General features: G+C 51.9%; 1 protein-coding gene and 1 pseudogene across 2 annotated transcripts; both read left to right on the top strand.

The window, feature by feature from the left end:
- The first annotated feature begins 493 nt into the window (after positions 1-493).
- On the top strand, positions 494-24,172 carry LOC141584266 (uncharacterized; annotated as a pseudogene).
- On the top strand, positions 1,960-22,239 carry KCNG4 (potassium voltage-gated channel modifier subfamily G member 4). Of its 2 annotated transcripts, XM_010333659.3 has the most exons (4): positions 1,960-2,199; positions 2,576-2,781; positions 4,648-5,444; positions 19,216-22,239. In XM_010333659.3, exons 3-4 carry the CDS (start codon positions 4,689-4,691, stop codon positions 20,017-20,019), a joined length of 1,560 nt encoding a protein of 519 aa, XP_010331961.1. In that variant the 5' UTR covers positions 1,960-2,199; positions 2,576-2,781; positions 4,648-4,688; the 3' UTR covers positions 20,020-22,239. The 2 variants fall into 2 exon arrangements, with proteins under 2 accessions (XP_010331961.1, XP_003922854.1); XM_003922805.4 differs by lacking the exon at positions 2,576-2,781.
- Positions 24,173-25,543: the final 1,371 nt, after the last annotated feature.

Here is a 25,543-nt window from a genome sequence, read left to right as displayed (position 1 = left end):
TGGGGGGACGGGAGGAAGAGGAGCTGGAAAGGTTATTCTGAAGTCTCATCTAACAGCACCAATGGAGCAGCTGTGGGGTGTGAGGAACAGAGGAGTCGGGGGAAGGAGGGAAGCTTCTCTGTAAACGGCAGGCGCTCTGGGATCTCTTTGAGTGGCTCTGTGTGGACGCTGGACCACGCTGGGCCACAGCGTTTATTGGGGTTACACTTACCGTCTTATGGTAGAAACAGAGCAGAGTGCGGCTGCCGTGGCTGAGACACAGGTGGCAGGTCCAGGGCTCATCCTTTTGACCTCCCTGTTGTTACCGCCAAGGCCAGGCCCCACGATCATTTCTGCAGAGACCTAGGGCTTCGAGCAATACCATTTGAAAACCCCAACACCAAACAGACGTCCATTCAGTCAGTTCTCTGCTCTGCCTGGATTTGTCCCCCCTGCCAAGGTCGCAGAGAGCACACCTCAGCCAGCAGCGCCCGTCACCCCCTTGCAGGCAGCCATGGAAGGCTCACTCTCTAATCTCCCTCGCTCCTGGATCCTCACATCAAAACTCAAGCGTCCGATAAGTGACGGTCCTTTTTTTTTTTTTTTCTTTGAGACGGAGTCTCGCTCTGTCACCCAGGATGGAGTACAATGGCGCAATCTCGGCTCACCACAACCTCTACCTCCTGGGTTTAAGCGATTCTCCTGTCTCAGCCTCCTGAGTAGCTGGGACTACAGGCACCTACCACCATGCCCAGCTAATTTTTGCATTTTTAGTAGAGACAGGGTTTCACTATGTTGGACAGGCTGGTCTCGAACTCCTGACATTGTGATCCACCTGCCTCAGCCTCCCAAAGTGCTGAGATTACATGCGTGAGCCACCATGCCCAGCCTAAGTGATGTTTCTAACCAGCAAGGTGACCTTGAGCAAGCCTCTTCTCAGATCCCCAGGGCCTGGACTATCAAACACAGTGATGAACATAACTTACATTCAGAAGCCAAGAGCCTGGGCTTCAAACACTTTTAAGAAGATGAAGAACAGTCAACGTATAGTGAGCATCTAAGATGCTGGTTTTGCAACTGCAGCCATCACTGATTTCACTGTCCTCATTTAGCTGAGAAACTCAAGGCCCAGAGATGTAAAGTGATTGACCAAGGACACACAGCCAAGCAGTGCAGAGTCCAAGTTCACACACAGGCCCTGGACTGATGCCTCTTCCTCTTCACCCAGCCAACCAGCCAACCATCAGGAGCTTGCACTGATAGTTCTGATTTGTCCTTCCCGGAACGCTCTCTCCTTCCTGTGTTTTACAGACAAGACAACTGAGGCTCAGAAGCACTAACTCACCTGCCCAAGGTCACGCAGCCTTTCACATAGGAGCTGGGATCAGGTATGTATGTGAATCCCAAGCTCACACCTCTTACTATTCCTGATCTGTGATGTAGCCCTCCCCCCCACCACTCCCGCCGACTCCCACCCAGGGCTCAGAGGCTAGGCTTCTGTCTGAAGCTGTCCCAGGCCTAGGCTGGTTAAAAAAAAAAACAAAATTTCCTCCTGTCACTTCAACTTGAGCTTGTCACCATCATTAGCGTACCCCGAGAGCCTCTGGGGTGCCTGGGGATGGGTAGCTGTGGATGCCCGGCCCCGGGTTGCCCTCTGCCCCTCCCGAGTTGTACTCCTCCGTGGCAGGCGGGGGAGGACAGCTCCCCTTGCCTCCTAGGTGGTTGGCAGAGCAGCCGCCGCTGCTGCTCCTTCCTGCTGCCGGCTGATGGAGAGATTATTTCTAAGCCCTTCCCATCCCCCCCCCGCCATCCCCGCTCACTGACTTCTCTGGCAGGACCACATCGGCTGTCCCTGTCGGACCTGAAGTGCAGAGTCAGTTGCTAAAGCAGCACAGCTGCCCTGGCTCCCTCCCAGCAAGAACCCCCAGACCCTCCAAAAGAAAAGGGACTTCTGGGTCCTTTTAAAAAAAATTCCACCTCCATCCCCCAGGGCTCTTCTGCAGCTGCTAGAGAGAGATGCAGAATGAATGAACTTCTGGGTTTTGGAGGAGGCACGGGAAGGAAGACTGGAGAGTAACTCTGCCAGAAACTGCTGTTTGTGGGATTTTTTTCCTTCTCCTTCATCTCCACGGCAAACCTGTCCTTTCCCTGGGCACCAACACATGGGCTCCCCTTGCCGGGCAGAGAAGCAGCTGGAAACAGTTTCCCTGAGACGAGAGGGTAAGTTAAACTTGAGGGGAAGAGTTAGTGCTTGCTGCAGGGCGTTGCAGGGTGGGGTGGGGGCTGAGGCTGTTAAACCCCCTTGGCAAAAGTGCTGTTTTGAGTGAATTCCTTTCCCATGCTCTGGAAGGGGCTGTTTGTCAGCTGTTTGGAAAGCTGTCGATTGCAAAATTGGGTTTATTCTGTGAATGCAGAAAGGGCAGTTTTCAGGTTCTGGAAGGAGCCCAGGCTGGGGGACAGAGTGCTGGGCTGGATTTGGATTTGCTGTGTGACCTTGGACAAGTTACTTCGGCTCTCTGAGTCTTGTTTTTTGTACTGGGAAATGAGGAAGCTTGCAAAGGGCTCCCCAGATTTCAAAATACTCCTCTCTCTGCAGGCTCCTCATCCTCCTCTGGCCATCCTCTGTGAGTGAAGTAACACGCAGAACCACAGAAGGTTGTGTGGGAGCAAGAGGGTGCAGCAGGCTGCGATTCACTCTCCACCATCCACCGGAATCTAGCCGGCTCTGAAACGGAGAGGAACTTTGATTTCCATTCCGCTGCCGAGTTTTTCTCTTGATTGGAGTGGAGTGCCTCTCAAAATGTAAGCTTGCAGATGCTTTGGAAATGGCTCAGGCTGGAATGAATAGCGTAAGAAATGGTTGTGGGACCTGTAAGTGACAACTACCTACTGTGGAAAGGGCTCTTTAAATGTGTGGATGGGCTAAACCTAAAACACTCGTGCTAAGTCAAGCAACTCAAATAGGTCTGAAATGGAGGCAGTAGTAGAGGCCCCTTTATTTCTTTTTGTCTTCTTGAGACAATCTTGCTCTTGTTTCCCAGGCTGGAGTGCAGTGGTGCGATCTCGGCTCACTGCAACCTCTGCCTCCCGGGTTCAAGTGATTCTCCTGCCTCAGCCTCCCGAGTAAGTGGGACTACAGGCATGTGCCACCACACCCAGCTAATTTTTGTATTTTTAGTAGAGACGGGGTTTCGTTGGCCAGGCTGGTCTCGAACTCCTGACCTCAGATGATCCACCTGCCTTGGCCTCCCAGAGTTCTGAGATTATAAGCATGAGCCATGGCACATGGAGGCTCCTTCATTCTGCAGATAAAAGACCACAGGCCCAGAGAGGGGGAGTAACTGGCAGAGGTCACACAGCAAGGCTGGCTGAGGCACCTGCAATGAACATGGAGGAGTACTGTGATTGCAAGTGTGCGATGCTCTTCCATCCTCCTAGCAAAGTCCTCCCCAAATGAGGAAGCAAACAGAGGGATTAAGTGGGACTGGCAGAGTTCCCCCTGAGACTTAGATGCTTAGATGCTGTGCTAAGGACAGCCACATTCTTGGTCTCCTCAAACCTTTAATAGCAGACCCTGGCTGAACCTTCTTGATGCCAGGTGCTTGCTAAACAGTAGGCAAGACACGCAAGCTTTCTGTGCCTCGGGCTCCTCATCTGTCAAATGGAGTTCCTATGTCTGTCTCATGAGGTTGTTGGGATGAATTAGTTAGGGGAAGCCAGGCATGTCAGAAGCATCTAGAAGTGTTATTAATATACATTTTCTTGTATATTACTGCATATAACCTTTGCTGTGCCCTACGATGTGGGCACTCAAACTGCCCCAGTCATAGAGATAAAGCAAAGAACTCAGAGAGACTGTGTAAGCCACCTGCACTGGCAGTCTGTAAGGGGTTGGTCCCTGCCGGTGAACTCAAGAGCCGACACTCTTAAGCTCTATTTTTACCACCTGTACCTTGCAAGAGTGGCACGAGTCTTGTCATTTGAATGAATGATGCTGAGATCAGAGAGGTTAAGCCACATATCTGAGATCACAGAGCCCAGAACTGGCACCACTCTGACTCATCCAGCTCAGGACTCAATTATTCAAGTCCCATTCCATGCAATGTCTGTTCTGGAGACATTCTTCTGAGATACCAGTAGATGCTCCACCAGGGAAGGGTTTGCTTCACTGATGTATCCCAAGCACATGGTAGGTGCCCAATAAATATGTGTTGAACTAAAGGTTAAAAGAACGAGCCGGGCGCAGTGGCTCACACCTGTAATTCCAGCACTTTGGGAGGCTGAGGCAGGCAGATCACGAAGTCAAGAGCTGAAGAGCATCCTGGCCAACACAATGAAACCCCATCTCTACTAAAAATACAAAAATTAGCTGGGTGTGGTAGCACGCCTGTAGTCCCAGCTACTCAGGAAGCTGAGGCAGGAGAATCACTTGAACTCGGGAGGCAGAGGTTGCAGTGAGCTAAGATCGCGCTGCTGCACTCCAGCCTGGTGACAGAGCAAAACTCCATCTTAAAAAATAAAAAATAAAAAATAAAAATAAAAATAAAAAATAGCCAGGCAGATGCAGGTACAGGAAAGCAAGTGTAAGAACATCTTTCGTGACATCCAGGACTCTTTGCCCCAAGACTGATTTCCCCTTTTTCTTGCTCTTTGTCCCTTGGGTGGCAGACTGGTGAACCCAGCGCTTCCCAGCTGGGCGGTCTTCAGCGATGCCCATGCCTTCCAGAGACCGGGGCCTGCATCCCAGATACCGCCACTATGCTTCCCACAGCCCTTGGAGCCAGCTCCTGTCCAGCCCCGTGGAGACGCCGTCCATCAAGGGCCTTTACTACCGCAGGGTGCGGAAGGTGGGCGTCCTGGAAGCCTCCCCGGTGGACCTGAAGAAGGAGATCCTGATCAATGTGGGGGGCAGGAGGTATCTCCTCCCCTGGAGCACACTGGATCAGTTCCCGCTGAGCCGCCTGAGCAAACTCCGGCTCTGCCGCAGCTACGAGGAGATCGCGCAGCTCTGCGACGATTACGACGAGGACAGCCAGGAGTTCTTCTTCGACAGGAGCCCCAGCGCCTTCGGGGTGATCGTGAGCTTCCTGGCGGCCGGGAAGCTGGTGCTCCTGCAGGAGATGTGCGCGCTGTCCTTCCGGGAGGAGCTGGCCTACTGGGGCATCGAGGAGGCCCACCTGGAGAGGTGCTGCCTGCGGAAGCTGGTGAGGAAGCTGGAGGAGCTGGAGGAGCTGGCCAAGCTGCACCGGGAGGAGGCTTTGCAGCAGCAGAGGGAGGCCCGCCGCCCCGCCTCGCAGTCCTCGCGCTGGGGCCTCTGCATGAACCGGCTGCGCGAGATGGTGGAAAACCCGCAGTCTGGGCTGCCCGGGAAGGTCTTCGCTTGCCTCTCCGTCCTCTTCGTGGTCACCACTGCAGTCAGCCTGTGCGTCAGCACCATGCCCGACCTCAGGGCGGAGGAGGACAAGGTGAGTGGCCTCCGATGGGGCCCCGTGGCTCCATCTGCCAGGGTGCCTGGGCCGAGGCGTCTTTTCTGGGCCCACGAAAATGTCTGTATGTTTTAAAATAAGAAGAAAAAAATGAATATTATCCAATGTGGATTATATTCATTTTAGACCATCAAAGATCACTTTTAATTTTTTTATTATTTTTTTTTTTATTGTCCTACAAAGGCTAAAGGGTGTAGGCTCATCGTGGGAGTCACTCTGTGGCTCTCAGCCACATGTAGACTTGGCAGGCCAGACAGACCCAGCCTCGCCTCTCCCAGCTCTCCCGACCTGGTGACTATAGGCAAATCCCTCCACCTCCTCTCTGAGCCTGTCTCCCGCTCTGTGAAATGAGTAACCTCACCAGGAAGGTTCACTCATCAATGAACTCAACACGTGTTTACCAAACAGCACTGTGCGCTAGTACCTAGACCGGGTCAAAAACATCAAATCCTTGCCTTCTTGAGCTAAGGTTCTCCTGGGCATCCCCACTCGATTTTCAGATGAGGAAACCGAGGGACAGGACATTTATTCTCATTGGAGCTGCAAAGTAAGGACACCAGTGATGTAAAGGTCCCCGGGTCTCAGTTTCCCTGCAGAGTCCTCAGTGTCTCGGCCAGTGTCAGTGGATGGGAAACCCACAGATGAGCTGATATGTAAGCCACCCCATCCCAGGGCTTGCCCCCACCTTCATCCCCTTTCCAGGGAGTTACAGGAGACCCCGAGACACTCTGCCTCAGCCCGGGGACCAGATGGCCTGAGAAGCGAAATAAAAACCTAGCATATTAGAGAGAGGGTTATTGGAAAGCTTCAAACAGAGAACTGGATTGTCTCCTGATTTAAAACATCACTCCTCTCCTGCATCGAGCTCCTCCAGGGCTCCCCATCATCCTAACGTCTGGAGCTCTCCCTATAATCAGCAGAGAGAGAAGCTAAACACATAGGTAAGATGGAGCATGCTCTATTTGGTTCAGGACAGTTGCCAGCCCAGCTAAGTTCCCTTCCCTTCAGGATAGGTCCCAGGTCAAGACAACAGGATCGGAGAGCTTGCCGGATAGAAAGGACTTCAGTGGAGAAGCGGCCCATGCCTCACACACAGTAGGATCCCAATAAGAACAGGTTGAATCAAATGTGCCTTGTCCAACCTACAAACGTTTTGGCCTAAAGAAAAAAGCCCTACAAAATATCTGGACCTTTAAACAGCTTGTTTTCTCATGGACAAGACAGAAAGTCCTATCACAGGCATGTTTTCATTCTATAGCATAAAAGCATGTGATTTCAGAGTCTGCTTGTTCACAGAATATTTATGTACAGACTCTGCAGTAAAAAGATTAAGACAAAACAAGCGACTTCCCTACACCATTTCTTAAGGATGCCCTGATCCCAATTAATAAAAAACGGCCTCCGGATGCTCACAAGCCTGTTCCTCTTAGGGATTTCCAGAGAGGGGATAAATTGTATAGGAGCCAGGTTTTCAGTTGTGCAGAGGGCCAAGATCTTTTCAAAAACCTAATGCTTTGAAAATTACGAAGGGTATGAACCCAGGCCCGGCTCAACGGTGACTTGGAAAATGAAATTAGAGGTGGGAGGTGGGCCTGCAGACCTGGGCAGCCCAAAGTTTCAGCCAAGGATCACGCAGCCAGACACGTTTCCTCCTGGGATAAGAGAGATTTATGCCCAGGCCCAGCCACGATATCCTTATGCATTCTCCTTAGTGAAAGCGCCTTTGTGTGTGCTGCCCGGAGACAGACGGAGGTGCAGCCCAGAGAGTGTGTTCCTGTTTAGATAATAATTCAGGGAGCAGGGAAGCTGAGGACGGGGCAGTCTTTGTTCTTCCAAGACTGTGACCTTCCATTTACGTAAGAGGATGATGTCCTCTTCCTGGACACACGTGCTCTGTATTCCATATTTCCCCTCAGGGAATGTCAGTCTGAGAGGGGCCAGCTGCTTCTGGGCACAGGCAGTGCCTGTTGGGTGTGGCGCCAGCGTCCTGTGACCCTGAAGGCATCCGTGCAAATGAATTAATGTCACAATGGTGGGGTGTGGAGACAGACCCCAGAGCTATAACCCACAGAACTCCTCCATCAGAAACAGAAGCAACGGGTAGGCATTGGCAGGAAGCAGTTTTCCGTTTTCTTTTTCTATCTTCTCATAGCAACGTCCCTTGGAGTAAATCTGACAGTGGGGTAAAAGGTCTGTGCCCGAGATTGCAAATTACAATGGAGGCCGAGCGCCGTGGTTCACACCTGTAAGTCCAGCCTTCTGGGAGGCCAAGGCGAGTGGATCACTGAAGTCGGGAGTTCGAGACCAGCCTGACCAACATGACGAAACCCCCTCTCTGCTAAAAAATACAAAAAAATAGCCAGGCATGGTGACAGGCACCTGTAATCCCAGCCACTTGGGAGGCTGAGGCAGGAAAATCACTTGAACCCATAGGCAAAGGTTGCAGTGAGCCACGATCATGCCACTGCACTCCAGCCTGGGCAACGAGAGCAAAACTGAATCTCAAAAAAACTAAAATGGAGAAGGGAAGAGGCAGTGTAGACAGGAAGGACAAGGCCAGGGCCTGAGTTCTTCTAAGGGGCATCAGATTTTAAGGTTGTGGATTTCCCTGGGGGACTCATCCCCAAAAGGATGAAAGAAATCATGCTTCCTAAGTGCTCTCCAGGAGGCTGACATTTCACATCATGGACTGACTTCATCCCTGAGGCAGCAAGGGGAAGTATCACTTCTACCTGCATTTTACAGATGAGGAAACTGAGGCTCAGGAAAGTTTTTTTGTTTTTGTTTTTTTTTTTTTTTGAGACAGAGTTTCGCTCTTGTTACCCAGGCTGGAGTGCAATGGCGCGATCTCGGCTCACCGCAACCTCCGCCTCCTGGGTTCAGGCAATTCTCCTGCCTCAGCCTCCTGAGTAGCTGGGATTACAGGCACGTGCCACCATGCCCAGCTAATTTTTTGTATTTTTAGTAGAGACGGGGTTTCACCATGTTGACCAGGATGGTCTCGATCCCTTGACCTCGTGATCCACTTGCCTCAGCCTCCCAAAGTGCTGGGATTACAGGCTTGAGCCACCGCGCCCGGCCGTTTTTTTTTTTTTTTTTTTTTATCACTTTCTTAAGCTCACAGTAAGGGGCAGAGCTGAGATTTGAACTCACCTTTGATTGGCTCTAAAATCCAACCCCATATGACCACACGACACTGATACTATCTTTCTTTCTTTCCTTTTCCTGCCTTCCTTCCTTTCTTCCTCCTTTCCTTTTCTTCTTTCCTTCTTTACTTCTCTCTTTCTTTCTCTCTCTCTCCCTCCCTCTCTCTCTCTTTCTTTTTTTAAATTTGAGACAGGGTCTCAGTTTGTCACCCAGGCTAGCGTGCAGTGGCATGATCTTGGCAGCTCACTGAAGCCTGGATCTCCTGGGCTCAAACGATTCTCCCACCTCAGCCCCCAAGTAGCTGGGACTACAGGTGTGCGTCATCACACCCAGCTAGTTTTTTGTATTTTTCTAAGAGACATGGTTTCCCCATGTTGCCCAGGCTGATCTCCAACTCCTGAGTTCAAGCGATCTACCTGCCTTGGCCTCCCAAAGTGCTAGGATTACAGGCGTGAGCCACCATGCCCACCCCTATCTTTCGATTCTGGAACATTTCACCTCAGTCTAGAACCTCAGCCTTGGTGTCACTGTGTTTCTGAGGCAGCCGGACTTCGTAAAACAGCTCTCAGGCCAGCATGATGGAGCAGGGGGCAGATGCCCTGGCTGAATCCTGGCCTCACCCATGACCAATGCAGTGATCTTGCTAAAGTCACTTAACCTTCCTGGGCCTCAGTTTCCTAATATGTGAAATGGAGGTGCTCTAAGTGCTTCCCTCAAAGGGTCATGTGATACATAAAGCAGCTGGGACAGTGCCGACACACAGAGGTGCTCGGTGAACGTCCCTTGTTGTGATCATCATTCATTCACTCATTCACTCGGTAGTAGTTAACAGGAAACCAAACATTTATCCTTCCCAAAATTCCTTCAGCAATAGTCACTGAATTCCATTCTTCTGGGTGCTGGAGGAGAGAACACACATTTCTTACTTTCTTTTTTTTTTTTTTTTCTTTTGAGACAGAGTTTTGCTCGTTACCCAGGCTGGAGTGCAATGGCGCGATCTCGGCTCACCGCAGCCTCCGCCACCTGGGTTCAGGCAATTCTCCTGCCTCAGCCTCCTGAGTAGCTGGGATTACAGGCACGCGCCACCATGCCCAGCTAATTTTTTGTATTTTTAGTAGAGACGGGGTTTCACCATGTTGACCAGGATGGTCTCGATCTCTTGACCTCGTGATCCACCCGCCTCGGCCTCCCAAAGTGCTGCGATTACAGGCGTGAGCCACCGCGCCCGGCCACATTTCTCACTTTCTTACTTCCTGGAGCTTAGATTCTGAGCAGCCCTGCTTTTTTTTTTGTTGTTTTTTACACAGGGTCTCAGTCTGTCACCTAATGCATTCGAATGCACCTCAGCCTCCTGCCCACGAAATGCTGGGCTGGGCTTGTCAGTTTACAGGCTGCCTGGTCCCTAGCATTCTTCTAATCATTCTAAGCTGGAGTACAGTGGCCCAATCTCAGCTTACTGCAACCTCTCCCTCCCAGACTCAAGTGATTCTCCCACCTCAGCCTCCCAGAGTGCTAGGATTACAGGCATGAGCCACCGCACTGCAGTCCCCTGCTCTATTTTTCTGAGTTGACATTCACATAACATGAAATTGACCATCTTAAAGGGAACAATTTAGTGGCATTTAGTATAATCACAATCTTCTGCAGACACCACCTCCTCTATCTAGTTCCAGAACTTTTTCTCAGCACTCCAAAAGAAAACCCTGTGTCAACTAGACAATCTCTCCTCCTTCCTCTCCGGCTAGCCCCTGGCAACCACCCGTCTGCTTTCTTGCTCCATGAATGAGCCTACTCTGGACATTTCACAGAAATGGAGTCATACCAGGAGTTGTCTTCTGGGGCTGGCTTCCTGCTTTCAGCATCATGTCTTCAAGGTCCACACACACTGTGCCAAGTGTCAGACCTTTGTTCCCCTTCATGGCTGAACACTGTTCCACCGTATGTATATGTCACTATTGGGTTATCTGTCTAGCACAGCTGGCCTGTTCCATGTTGACAGCTGAAGACAGAAAGACACACTCCAAAAATCGACCCCCACCTCCAAGCGACAAGATGGATTTGAGAAACAAAGTCAGGATTCTGTTCCCTCAGCTGCCACACAGGCCCCTTTCAATAGGCACGATTTGAGATCTAGTCCTGACCCTCTTTTTTTTTTTTTTTTTTTTTTTTTTGAGACGGAGTTTGCTCTTATCGTGCAGACTGGAGTGTAGTGGCGCAATCTTGGCTCACTGCAACCTCTGCCTCACGGGTTCAAGCAATTCTCTTGCCTCAGCCTCCCGAGTAGCTCGGATTACAGGTGCATGCCACCATGCCCAGCTAATTTTTGTATTTTTAGTAGAGTCAGGGATTTACCATGTTGGCCAGGCTGGTCTCAAACTCCTGAGCTCAGGTGATCTGCCCACCTCAGCCTCCCAAAGTGCTGGGATTACAGCCGTGAGCCACTGCCCCCAACCCTGACTCTCACTCGAATGCACTGGAAGATCCAGGGCAGGTCACATCCACCCGGGACCTCAACCTCCTGCCCACAAAATGCTGGGCTGCGCTTGTCACTTTACAGGCTGCCTGGTCCCTCGCATTCTTCTAGCCCTGGGCACCTGCAGCCTCATGTCCTGATCTGTTTGCTGCAGTTTCCCAGGTTCGTTCTTTCCCTCTGCCATTCATCCCTCGCGCCCTCTCCACGTGGCTTCGGTCCCGGCTGGCCAGCCTCTGCCTTTCCCTCCCTCCAGGCAGGCCGAACACCACTGGCCACCTGCAGTTGACCGTGTTTCTTCCTCTTTACTGCTGCCAAGGCATCCCAACCGCTATAGATGATACGAGGTCATGGAAAGAGCAGCATCTTTGGTGTGCTAGTCCTGGGCTGAGTCCCAGCTCTGCAAATACCTGGCTGTGCCCCTGGACCAGTCCTTTTCTTTCTCTGTGCCTCTATTTCCTCACCTATCAAAGAGGGCAACCATAACACTACGCAGAGGGCGGCTCTGAGGACTGAATGAGAGCCTGCAGAGCAGGCGCCAGCACACAGTGGACGCCCACTGTTTGCACCCTCCTCGGGGCTGGACTCAGATCCCTGCACCTGCCCCACTCTTCTGCTCACCACCTCTGTCCCCGGCCCGCTCCAATCTCAACAGCAACGAGCAATTCAGAAGCCGATGGCTCCGATATCCTCTCTATCCCCTTCCAGTGTCTGCCCTCATTCCTCCTCTGCTCCGGGTTTCAGTGAGTCTTTTCTGAGGGCCTGCTCTGGCTGGAGACCTGGTGGGAGAGGCGTGGGCACTCGCCACTTTCGTGACCAGCCCTGCCAGCCTTCCCACGGTTCTCCTCCCACCTTAGGTGCTACTCCTGCCCCAAAGTACTGCCTGGGGCCTTCAGGGATATTGCCAAAGGGACATGCACACCTGCGGGCAACAGAGTAAGGTGCCCTTGGTGATGTCTCTGCGGAGCCATGGTGGGTTAGTGAGCAGGACTGCCCAGACTCTTAGGTCCTCACCCTCCCTCTCATCCGGTACTGTAGACAGTGCAGCATCTTACTAAGGTGGAGGGCTGGGGAAGGCAGGCAGAGAGAGAGATGTTTGGGGTTGTTTTTTGTTTTGTTTTTGAGACAGAGATTCGCTCCGTCTCCCTGGCTGGAGTGCAGTGGCATGATCTCAGCTCATTGCAACCTCCACCTCCCGGGTTCAAGTGATTCTCCTGCCTCAGCCTCCCGAGTAGCTGGGACTACAGGCAACCACCACCACACGAAGCTAATTTTTGTATTTTTACTACAGTCGGGGTTTTGCAATGTTCCCCAGGCTGATTTTGAACTCCTGACCTAGGTGATCCAATGCCTTGGCCTCCCAAAGTGCTGGGATTACAGGCGTGAGCCAACGTACCTGGCCCACATTTAAAAGACCAGGTAGGACTCTTGGGGCCCCCTCCCCAGGATGCAGCTGACCTTTCGGGCTGCCATTTCCACCTCCCTGCCTCCTCGCCCTTTAGTAAGAAGCCCCGTGCGACAGCCAACTCCTCCCTCCTCCTCCGTCCCCTTCTCAGCCCATGAATCAGCTTCCTAGAGAACTGGCCTGCTCTCTGTAGCTTCTCTGTGTTCGGTAGCATGTGGCCATTGCTCTAGCCAACGCTTCTTATCCTAGTGTAGTTGCTTTTTTATTTTTTTTTCTGCAGCTGTGTCTCTTCCTATGTCCCGGCCAAGAAGCAGTATTCCCTGTTTCTTGGCCTGAGTCTTCCCTGAGGCTCTGCAAGTGACACTGTCTTCTCTGCCTGCTCACACTCCCCTCACCTCCGCGGGTCCAACTCCCAGCCCCCCACAAATGCCCAGCACAGATGCCACCACCCAGACTCATTCACGAGTCACTCAGGAAGGGCCCCTGTGGGCTGGGTCTGTGCTGGAAACTAGGAGGGTCCCTAGGTCTCTACTTGGGCGACTGCTGAGGGGACAGCAGCACAGAGGTGGTGGGATGGAAGCCCGCCCTCTCTGCACGAGAACCACTGTGCGATTCAGAGTCAGTGGATGCTTCTTGGACTCCTGTGCTAGTCATTTCTCTGCTTCCTATTTAATCCTCACTGCAATCACATTCTACAGATCAGAAAACCGGGGCCCAAGGAGTTATATAAGTTGCCTGGCAACACCTAAGCTCGTAACACTCCCTCGGTGGCGTCCACTTCTTTCTTCTTTTTTTTTTTTTTTTATTTTTGACATGGTCTTGCTCTGCTGCCCAGGCGATTCTCCTACCTCAGCCTCCCAAGTAGCTGGGATTACAAGTGTGCACCACCACACCTGGCTAATTTTTGTATTTTCAGTAGAGACACAGTTTTCCCATGTTGGCCAGGCTGGTCTCAATCTCCTGGCCTCAAGTGATCTGCCCATTTCAGCCTCCTGAAGTGCTGGGATTCCAGGCCTAAGCCATGGCGCCCGGCCCAGCGGCAGCTTCTTTCTAACAAGAATTTGCTGGAACCTCTAAAAGAGAGGTCAGCCGTCCAACCCGCCCAAAGTGAAGGTGAGACCATGACGGGTCAGCTGCAGGGCCTGGGAGTGGACCGAGGAGGAAGAGAAGCAACAGAGATCTGGGAAGTTCCTATGCTGCGCTGTTCCTGAGCAGGGTCTCCCTGTGCCCACGATGGCCCTGCCGGTCTCACAGAGGGAAAGGCGCCTTCAGAGAAATGACTGATTGCCAGGTCCTTTGATGGGGCTGACCCGAACCCTTCGGTTGTTTCCAACACTCTTGGGACCCCTGTGTCCCAGCTGCTAGGAGTGGGAAGGAGAGGGGGCCTGGGGAGGAGAGACTGCGGCTGACAGTGAGGAGGGCCTGGAAAGGGAGGAAGGGAGGGGAGGGTGGCAGAGGGCACGGCTGGCCAGGAGAGAAGTAGCTAAAGGAGTGGGGAGAGGAGTGAGTCAGCACATCCAGGCCCCAGGAGAGCCTCAGAGGAAACAGCAGAGGCTCAAATGGTGAATGCACAGCAGGAGGGAGGGAGGATGTCGAGCTGCGGGATGGACCAGCCCTGACTAAGGAGCTGCACAAGTGAGGGGTGGCCACATTCCAAAGCGGGGCTAGCAGGAGCTGCTGAAAGGGGCAGAGGGGCCAAGGCAGTCTCCAAGGTCAAGGCTGCGGGCCCTGAGCCCCTCCCAGACGGAGCTCCCAGACCCGGCCTGCTGCACCTGCAGGGCCCCCCACCCCCACAGTGGCTTTACCCTCAGGAAGCCCCGCCCTGCTGCTGCATGAAACGGGTGCGGGCCAGGCTACCGGACCCCACTACCCCTGCCTCCTGCCTCCCCCAGGACTACTCAGCTCAGACTCAGACTGTAACTCCCACACTTCAGTGTATACCCTTTTAACAGGCACAAGTCGGTGGTGTTCAGTACAATCACGGAGCTGTGCCGCCGTCACCACGACCTGATTCCCGCATCCACTAGCAGGCACTCCCCCTCCATCCCGCCGCTGACAGCCGCTCCCCTGCTTCTGCCTCTGTGGACCTGCTTGCCCCGGACATTTCACATAAATGGAATCAGCCAACATACGGTGTTTGCGTCTGGCTTCTTCCACGCAGCATCATGTTTTCAAGATGCATCCACATAGCATGGTTTAGCCCTTCATTCCTTTTTATGGCTACTGTTCCACTGTGTGAATACGTCACATTTTACGTATTCACTCATCAGTTTATGGATGTTTAGGTTGTTTCTACTTTGGAGCTATTTTGAATACTACTACCATGGACTTGTGTACACGTTTTTGTTTTGTTTTGTTTTGTTTTTTGAGACAAAGTCTAGCTCTGTCGCCCAGGCTGCAGTGCGGTGGCATGATCTCAGCCCACTGCAACCTCTGCTTTCCAGGTTCAAGCAATTCTCCTGCCTCAGCCTCCTGAGTAGTTGGGATTACAAGCGCCCACCACCAGGCCTGGATAATTTTGTATTTTTAGTAGAGGTGGGGTTTTACCGTGTTGTCCAGGCTGGTCTCAAACTCCTGACCTCAGGTGATCCACCCACCTCTGCCTCCCAAAGTGCTGGGATTACAGGCATGAGCCACCACACCCGGCCTGTGTACACATTTTTGCGTGGACATACGTTTTCATTTGTCTGAGCTGTACACCTAGGAGTGGAACGGCGGGGTTGCATAGTAACTCTGTTTAACCTTACGAGGACCTTCCACACCCCTTCCACTGCCACTGCCCGATTTTACATCCCCACCAGCTGTGAAGACGGGTTCCAGTTTCTCCACAATCTCACCAGCACTTGGCTATTGTCTGTCTTTATGGTTCTAGCCATCCTAGTGGAGGTCAAACTGTGTCTTATCGTGGTTTTGATTTTCCTTTTGTTTTTTAACTTTTCATTATGGAAAATTTCAGACATTTACAAAGTAAATAGAATAATATAAGGAACCCCTGGGAAACCATGAGTCAGCTACATGCCATGGTCAATATTCTGCCACTCTTTTTCTTTTCTGAGACTGCATCTCACTCAGTCACCCAGGCTGGAGTGCAGTGGTGCAATCTCGGCTCACTGCAACCTCCGCTTCCTGGGTTCAAGCAATTCTCCTGTCTCAGCCTCCCGAGTAGCTGGGATTACAGGCGTGACCCATCGCACCCAGCCAAGATCCTAACATTCTTGTTTCCGCTCCCTTTCCACCTCCTTTCCACCTCAATCACTTATTATCATCGTTTATTATTTTCCTTTTACAGTTTTACAGGTAAAATGTACATACCCTGAAATGCACAAAGCTCAGGTGCAGAATTTACTAAACGGATGCACCTGTGTCAGCCTCTCCCCAGTGAATACAGAATATTTCCATGACCCCAGAAAGCTGCCTCGTGACCCTTCACAGATGATCCCTACACTACCCAGAGGCAGCTGCTGTTCTGATCACTTCGTGCACCCTAGACGAGACAAGGCTGCCTGTTCTCCAGCTTCGCGCAAAAGAGACATACAGGGCACCGGGCTTGCTTTGCTCCACACCTTGCCTGTGGGATCCATCCATGCCGTTTCATCACTCACGCCCTGGGCCTTCTCCAGGCCAACACTCACTCTTCTGCACTGCAGGAAGGAGCCAGAACACACCTCACTCTGTCCATGACAAGGGCCAGGAATAGGGTGACCGACCATACCTCTGGGTATGCCCGGGACCCAGAGGTTTCTAGGACCTGGAACTTCCTGGGTTTAAGCACAGAACTTCCACAAAGGGGGAAAAGATAACTTTTCTTTTCTTCTTTTCTCTTTTTCTTGGAATATTTGCTGAGCTGGGAATTATTTCCTCTGCCCAATGCCAGCTGCAGATGCAGGCATTTCTGAAGGACCAGCACTGCGAGGCTGGATTTAGGATGGAGCAGAGCCCTTGCTGCCGTCCAGAGAGGTGGCCCGAGGGCCCAGCCGTGGCGGGGAGGAGCCGGTGTGCATGGCTTGAATGTCCAAAGCAGCCCCACAGGCAGAGGGAGGACCCGGCACAGCCTTCTCAGCCTCTCAGGAGTCACCTTCCTGAGCTACTGGGTCATCGGTTTGGCAAAGTTCTTCCCAGGCTACGAGTCTTTTAAGCCTAGGGAAAAACTCCCAGAGTATCTGCAAAGAAAGAGGCCCTGTGGGGAGACTCTAGCCCAGAGTCTGAAAAACTTCCAGGTGCCTCAGAGTGAAGGGGAGAGTCTGCCAAAAAAGCACATTCCCGGGCCCCACCCCGAGGTTTGGACTTTGTGATGGGAGCCCAAGAATCTGTATTTACAACGAGCGCCTTGGGGGCTTCTGGTGCCAGGGTTTCCAAATCAGCTTTGAGAAATACCGATTCTGTTCCAAACTCTGTATTGGAAAGTGAAGCACAGAGAGGACCAGTGGCCACTGCGAAGTCACACAGCAAGTGTGTAGCAGGGTTGGGGAAATCAGAACCCAAAATTTCTGAGTCCTTTAAGATCCTGAAACAAACCCTGGGTAGTTGTGGCAAAGACCTCTCAGTGGGGTGGAGAACCCCGTCATCTTCCTGTCCTATCCAGTGATAGGAAGAAGGTACTGCTGCCCTTACGTGGACCAGGCAGACTGGTCCATGGCCTGGGCACGATCTTGTTCAAATGGCTGCCATGCATGCTCTGCCTGCCAGGGGCACAGTTTTATCAATGGCTTTATGTGCTTAACTTCCATTCACCACAACAGCCCTTCAGAGGTTAGACAACTGAAAGTCCAGAGGGAACAAGTAATTTGACCAAGTCGCTGGGCTTTGAAACTGCACTAGGCTCTGGGAGTATCGTACCCAGATAACCAGACGTGGTTTCTGCGGGGCTTGAAGGCTGGTAGGGCACAGACAGTTCCTGATTCTCCAATCTTGCTACAAACTTGCTGTGTGACTTTGCAGCGGCCACTGCCCCTCTCTGGGCTTCACCTTCCAATGAAGAGCTTGGAACACTCTGGACTCCACCCCTTGGCAGTGCTGCCTCTGACTCCCACCTCTGCGACAGACAAGGCAGAAGTCAAGCCAGAAAGGTACCCTGCCTGGACAGGCAAATAGAGACTGGCATGGTTCAGCCTGTTTCTCTTTCTCTTTCACTAGCAGCCGACATAAAGAACATTTCAATTTATGATTTCTGTGGGCACTGGGAATAATATTTTTCCACTTCAGAGCATTTTAATCCAAAGAAAACTGTGGTTGTCAACATCTTGCCTTTCACACAGACAAGCTGCTTTGGTCATTCATCCATTCATCCATCAAGTATACACATCCGTGTGTGTGTGTGTGTGTGTGTGTGTGTGTGTGTGTTCATCCATTCATCCATTAACTATAGACATCCGTGTGTGTGTGTGTGTGTGTGTGTAAAATATAGCAAAGTTTTCTACCCTGGCTCCACATTTGAATTATCCATGGGGCTTCTGGAAAATTTTACTGCTCAGCTCAAATCTAGATTAATTAAATTAGAATCTTGGGATGACCTTGCCCAGGCACCAGAATGTTTCAATGAACCCCCAGGTGATTCTAACTTGTAGCCAAGGTTGAGAACCACGCAGTAGACCACTGCCTGTCAAGCGTCAATTTGCATGACTCACCTGGGGATCTTGTTAACTGCAGCATATGATTCTGTGGGTGGGGTGTGGCCTGAGCTGCTGGGTTTCTAACAAGCTCCTCAGGGAGGCTGATGCTTTCAGCTCAAGGTCCACACTCTGGGTGTCAGAAGGGCTGGTGGAACTACCCTGAACTACTCCAGAGGAAGCACAAAGTAACACCACAGAATGGCGCCCACCCAGCTGCAACTCCTCAGCTGGAATCCCGCGGTAATCACACATCCCAAGGGCTGTCCTGGCGAACGGGGAACCCTCTCTGCCCCACCAGCCTTCACGCCCCAAGAAACAATATCTGCTTGCCTAGTCACAGAACACCAGGGTTGAGCACAGTGCCTGGCACAAAGCAGGCCCTCAATACATTTCTGTTGGCTAAAAGAATGAGGGGTGGTAGAATATGAAGTCAGAAAATAGCCAAAAGTAGCTAAGAGACCCTGCTGCCACTCCTATGTATGTGAGCTCAGGCGAGTCCCTTCACTGCTGTGACCAACATCCTGGGCCATCAAATGGGGTCACGCTGCCTGCTCACAGCATTGTTCTGTGGCTTAAGTGATGGCAGGAAGGCAGTGCATGGTTCCTGAGGACTTAGATCATTCAGGTAAAGGCTGGCAACTGTAACAAAGAGACCCAAACTAGAACCGTTTTAAACCAGATTCCTCTCCTGTGCAGTAGTCCCAAGGTGAGGACGTAGGTGAGTAGAAAATTCTTACTCCAGATTCTTCCGCCTTGACGTTCCCTGCTTCCCTGGGGTGCTGGTCCAATCCTCCCCTTAGCTGGGCTGCAGGCCCATCTGTGCTGTCCCAGCTCACAGGAAGGATGGAAAGAGTGTGCAAAAGAGCTGGATCCAGAGATGGTTCACATCACTTCTGTTTCCAGTCTGAAGGTTTGGACTTAGTCATCTGGCCACACCTAGCTGCAAGGGAGGCTGGACCCTGTCTGACTCAGCCGATCTTCCGCGCACCGGCCACAACTTGAAAACTGTGTAAGGACGTTCTGGTGGACAGCTAAGTTTACAGCACAGAGCGCAGCAGGCACGAGGGCGTCATTGCGGGTCCACTCTCTACCCCACGTTGTTGCCTCTTCTCCCCGCAGGGTGAATGCTCTCGGAAGTGCTACTACATTTTCATTGTGGAGACCGTCTGCGTGGCCTGGTTCTCCCTGGAGTTCTGCCTGCGGTTCGTCCAGGCCCAGGACAAGTGTCAGTTCTTCCAGGGGCCCCTGAACATCATCGACATCCTGGCCATCTCCCCATACTACGTGTCGCTGGCGGTGTCTGAGGAGCCCCCGGAGGACGGCGAGAGGCCACGCGGAAGCTCCTACCTGGAGAAGGTGGGGCTGGTGCTGCGCGTGCTGCGGGCCCTGCGTATCCTCTACGTGATGCGCCTGGCCCGCCACTCGCTGGGGCTGCAGACGCTGGGGCTGACCGTGCGCCGCTGCACGCGTGAGTTCGGCCTGCTCCTTCTCTTCCTGGCTGTGGCCGTCACCCTCTTCTCCCCTTTGGTCTACGTGGCCGAGAAGGAGTCCGGGCGGGTGCTGGAGTTCACCAGCATCCCCGCCTCCTATTGGTGGGCCATCATCTCCATGACAACGGTGGGCTATGGGGACATGGTGCCCCGCAGTGTGCCGGGCCAGATGGTGGCCCTCAGCAGCATCCTGAGCGGGATCCTCATCATGGCCTTCCCGGCCACGTCCATCTTCCACACCTTCTCCCACTCCTACCTGGAGCTCAAGAAGGAGCAGGAGCAGCTTCAGGCCCGCCTCCGCCACCTCCAAAACACTGGCACAACCAGCGAACGTGAACTCCTGGACCCCCACATGGCCAGTGAACATGAGCTCATGAACGATGTCAACAACCTGATCCTGGAGGGCCCGGCCCTGCCTATCATGCACATGTAACTCAGCACCCCCTGTGACTACATGGTAACCTCAAACCATCGCCCTGCCCAAAACACGCTCAAGGGTACCCCACATAGACCACCTGGTGGTGTTTCTAGAGCGCTAGGGAAGACTCCCAAAGCTGGAGGGGCATAAGGCCACGGAGGCTGTGTGTCTTTGTGATCCTTGCCCCTCGGGGCCCCGATGCCCCAGGCTGACTGTATCCAGCCTGCTTGCCTTTCCCTCTCTCTCTGCCCATCTACTGAGCACGTCCGATCTTGCAGGAGTAGCTCTGTCTACCTTCATTCTCCCTTCCTTCCCAGCAGAGGCTTTAATATTCCAGGCTGGGTTCTGCATGCCCACAGAACTGGTAACCAGTGGTATTTGCATACTGAGACTACAGAATTTCATTATTTCCCTAAGACCCTCTTTCCTGGGCCATGCCAACATCAGAAATCGAAGGTCCAGTCACTGCAAACCCCTCTGATCAGATTTCCCCACCCAACCCTTCCACAGGTTCTGGAAGAATCAATTTGTTCTCCTTCGGCTTACCACCCCCAGTGGTACTTCCCTAATGCAGCTCCCTCCCCGCCAGCTCTGAAAGCTTGTAGCTAAGAAGGCAGAATTGGTCTTTTTGCAGTAAATCCCATGTTGAAGCTGGTGCCCTCAAGCCTGCCATCCCCTACCTGGAGCTCAAGAAGGAGCAGGCATCCCCAGGCATGCCTGGGACCTGGGACGCGGGCAGAAACCTACTTTCCAGGACAGCCAGGCCCTCCTTGGCCGCCTGGACTCTTGGTGTGATGTTCTCCCGTTATACAGTCCTTAGCCTTGACAGAGATGAACTCTTTTGGGGTCCACATTGTCCCTCGAGAAGATCGTTCCTGCTGCTGGTTCCTCCCCCACTGCCGGGGACCTTGGTTTTTTCATCCTTAACTGAGCCCCCATGGACTCCGTGTAGCTTTGGTGCAGAAACCAAGGGAACTGTAGGGTCTGCGCCTTGCTGGTTTCCCACACTAGGCTTCTCCGTGTTGGAGGATAGACATTCTTAGCTCACATCTCAATGCATTTGTTTATTTGTCCATTCACCTGTGAACAGAGTCTGCCCTTTGCATCCACGGGAGGAGGCAGACGGAGATCTGAATCACTGGAGATAAAGCAGCACATTCTGAGGGCAGGCAGGAAGGAGCAAGGCCTGCCAAGCAGTGGGCTCCCAGAGGCTTCGCAGAGACATGGGCAGGGCCAGAGAGTGGAGCGGTATTTTGGGAGACAAAGCTGAACAGGTGGGTTGGGATGAGACGGCATGGGCCTTGAACGCTTTATGGAGGACAGAATGATGGGCACAGGCTGTGGGTTAGGGAGATGACGAGGCTGGACTGGGCGTGAGAAGCCCAGTTTGGGATGAGGAGCCACTGAGCCACTTAGGAAAGACAGCCCTCCCTCCTTCGTGGTACAAATTGTACATGGTTTTGTCAGATCCTGGCATCTCCCCGCAGAACACACCTGGGAGATGTCCTGATGGCACTTCCCAGGAGTGACAGGGCCACACAAGCGTTTGCTGTTGGCTGTCAGACCCCTGGAGAAAGTGCACAAGATCCAAATGGCACAGCAAAGTGGCTTGGGCCCTGCCAATCTGACGAAGTGTATGTGTAAGAGCGGTCAGCACTTTACCACTGGTAACAAGTTCCTCGCTCTTCATTCATTCTGTTAGTTTTTCACAATGTCCTGCTGTGTGCCAGGCACAGTCCTTGGCTGATGGTAATGCCAGGCAACAGTGTGGAAGAGGGCTCTGGCCCAGGAAGCGCCCTGCACCAGCATCTAGCTTCCAGGGAGCCTTGGCCTCCTGGAGAGCCCACCTTTCCTTGGAGTCCTCCAGGTGTCCCCCCAACTGATGTGGGCACGTCCCCATTCTTTTAGACCCTAATTTTTCCCAAGTTGACATGTCACCAGGTGACATAGTGTTCCAGTGGCCATGAGACAAAGAAAGCCCCTGCACCCTATAAAATCCCCAGCCTAGATGGCCACTCCACTCCACAAAGTGCCAGCAAGATTCCTATAAGCATTCGGTGGAAACTTCATGTCACGGGCACCTTGGACAGCAGCCATAGAAGTCTCTATTCTAGACTAACATTTATTTATTTATTTATTTGGAGACGGAGTCTCGCTCTATCTCCCAGGCTGGAGTACAGTGGCTTGATCTTGGCTTACTGTAACCTCCGTCTCCTGGGTTCAAGTGATTCTCCTGCCTCAGCCTCCCAAATAGCTGGGATTACAGGTGCCCACCACCACGCCCAGCTAATTTTGTATTTTTAGTAGAGAATAGGTTTCACCATGTTGGCCCGGCTGGTCTCGAACTCCAGACCTCAGGTGATCTGCCCACCTTGGCTACTCCCAAAGTGCTGGAATTACAGGCATCAGCCACCATGCCCAGCAAGAGTAACATTTTAATAACTACTCTTAGGTAAAATAGTAAAAGAACAAAGCTTCCCACTTTCTCTCCAGGGGCTGGATGACTTGGGCACTGGCTGAAACCCAGTGTCTTTGCTCTCCGTGTGACCTCGGCAGGCCACCACCCCCTCAGTCAGCTGCAGGCAGGTGTTCAGCTAGCTCTGCGGTTTTCTGACCTGGGTTCCACAAAGCAAGCTCAGGGATTGTCCTGAGGAAGAAGACTGGCAGCAAAGCAGGCAGAGCTCTGGCTCCTGGGGCAAAACATTTGGAAATAATGATGTTGAAAACAATGTCCAAACCCCCAGTCTCCTCCCCTTCCAATCCGTGACCACCCCAGCCCTTTGAACTGGGTGGTAAGCTCACTCTGGAACCAGAGACAAAGCCTCAGCAGCCCCTGGAAGGTCTGGGACCCACATCAGCCCCCCACATCTGCCCTGCCTTCTCACTGAAGACATTTTTCGTGCTGCATGCCTGGTGCAAAACTTCCTGATGACAGCTCTGCCCATCCCTGCAACTGGCTTCTCCCCAGGCGTCTCCCTTCTCCTCTGCTTCACCTACCACATGACTTCACCAAAGTGTGCCAGTGCTAAAAGAAAAGTTTAAAACAAAATTAGGTGAAGCATCACCAACATTACAAGATTCTATAGTGTCTTAATGTTTGCCCAGTTGACATTCTCTGCTAAATTAGGTGTAGAAAATTGGAACTGATTGCTCACATGTGGGGCTTAATTAAACGCTCTATTTTTTTCTCCCTGGTAATGTCCCAGGAGATGTGTCTAAATTGTTTTAGTCTAGCCTTGCCAAGCCGCCTTTCCTTCGAGCTGATTGAATGAGGTGAACGTGACAAGCAAGTTGCCAGGCAGTTTCTTTGCCCCATTGACTGAAAGGTCCCTTATGTTACCCAGAAGGGCTTGTTTTCTCTGAGGTCAATGGGCATAACAGGAGCCAAAGGTGGACGTTTTCCAGCTGAAGGCAGAGAGAAAATGGCCATTGCCTGCAAGCCATTTTCATCCTGTATTGCAAATGTGGCTGCCACAGGTAACTGGGAAACTCTGGCTCAGCATGTCCTAAGCCAGACAGAGTTCAGCCCAAGAAGCGAGCTGGGGAAGGGTGAATTAATTCTTCGGTGGCGTGAGAGGTATACAAGATTGTACTGGGGACGTATGGACTCTATTTCAATGGTTTTAGGACTTTAGAATATGGTAACAGGAAGTTCCATTGGAAGACAGTAGATCCAGGAGGGGAGTTTGCAGCGAGTGGCCCGTGCGCCTCTACAGATGACGTGCATTTCACAGTGCAAAGTGCCCAGTGATTCCATCAGATTATCAAGGGACTCAATGACCCCTCCAGAAGGATAACAAATTCTTAAGTAAATCAACTCCCTCATTTTAAAATGGAGAGATTAAGCCTAGCACCATGGCTCATGCCTGTAATCACACCATGGGAGGCCAAGGTGGGCAGATCGCTTGAGCCCAGGAGCATAAGATCAGTCTGGGCAACGTGGCAAAACCCTGTCTCTACAAAAAATACAAACATTAGCCGGGTGTGGTGGTGCATGCCTATAGTTCTGGCTACTCAGGAGGCCAAGGTGGGAGGATCACCTGAGCCTGGGAGGTCGAGGCTGCAGTGAGTGATGATGGCACCAGCATGGGCAATGGAGTGAGACCCTGTCTCAAAAAAAAAAAAAATGGAGAGATTATGTCTCAGAGAGGGAGGGCCACCAACCCAAGGCCACACAGCCAGCTCATCTAGTTAGATCCAAGTATCCCAGTTCCCAGCAGAACACTCTGTCACGCTGCTGCTCTGAGGCTCCTCTACAATAGCATCCAAGCCTTCAATGAAAATACTTGAGATTGTAACAACACTTTATCACGCTGTCCTGAGCAGATGCCTTGGGGTGCCCCAGGTACTTTATGAAACACAAAGTTACACAAAGAAACTAATTTCACCAGACTTTGATTTTCTCATTTATCCCAGGGAGAGGTTAGACGAGAAGATTAAAGTGCTTCCCGGCTTGGACAGTCTCTGATTCTGGGAAGTAGGGCCCATTACCACAGCTTTTACCATGGACAAGGGCAGATAAGGACAAGGGGAGGGGTGAGAAAGAAAAACAGACTCTGGCCCTTGACGGGCCCCAAAATTGCGCCCTTGGCAAAAATTGGCAAGCAGTCCAAGTCTGAATATAAGCTCACTGAGATCTCTTTCCACCACCCGTCCACCCCATCAGGGCACCTCACCCACCATGAGGCCTCATTTTTTTTTTTTTTTTTTTTTTGAGACAGTCTCACTGTCGTCCAGGCTAGAGTGCAGTGGTACGATCTCGGCTCACTACAAACTTCCGCCTCCTGCCTCTGCCTCCCAAGTAGCTGGGATTATAGGCATCTGCCACCATGCCCAGCTAATTTTTATATTTTTAGTAGAGACGGGGTTTCACCTTGTCGTTGGCCAAGCTGATCTCAAACTGCTGACCTCGAGTAATCCACCCGCCTCAGCATGAGGCCTCCTTTTGGAAGCACCTGGCTACCTGGCTGCACACAGAGGCCTCTCTCCAGCAGCGTATGAAACTCCCTCCCTCCTCTTCCTTACAGTGACATCTTGGGAATCACCTACTGAAAGATTCACTTGTCGCCGAGCAATTGATTTTGTAACATTTTACTTGGAAAATACCTCAAACCCCCCAAAAAGTCTCAAGAACAAAAACAGTGCATAAAGATCTGAATGTCACTTTTTTTTTTTTTTTTTTTTTTTGCATTTTGTCCTTCTGCTTTCTCCTTTGCTCTGTCTACATTTTTGTCATATCTACATGGTATTGTTAATAATATGTTTACGGAACCATTTGAAAGTAAGTTCCCCATATCATGGTTCTCTGCTTTCTTATTGCCCCTTTAGTTCTGATTAATTGATTGATTATTTTTTTTGAGACGGGATCTTGCTCTGTTGCCCAGGCTGGAGTGTGGTGGTACAATCATAACTCGCTGCAGTCTGACCTCCTGGGCTCAAGCAATCCTCCTGCCTCAACCTCCCAAAGTGTTAAGATCATAGGCGTGACCCCCACCATGCCCAGCCTAGGTGTCACTTTAGAATGTGGTGACCAGAAGGC

Source organism: Saimiri boliviensis, chromosome 1 (genome assembly GCF_048565385.1).
Source record: "Saimiri boliviensis isolate mSaiBol1 chromosome 1, mSaiBol1.pri, whole genome shotgun sequence".
In the NCBI taxonomy this organism is placed as follows: Eukaryota; Metazoa; Chordata; class Mammalia; order Primates; family Cebidae; genus Saimiri; species Saimiri boliviensis.
This window is presented reverse-complemented; position numbering and strand designations above follow the sequence as displayed.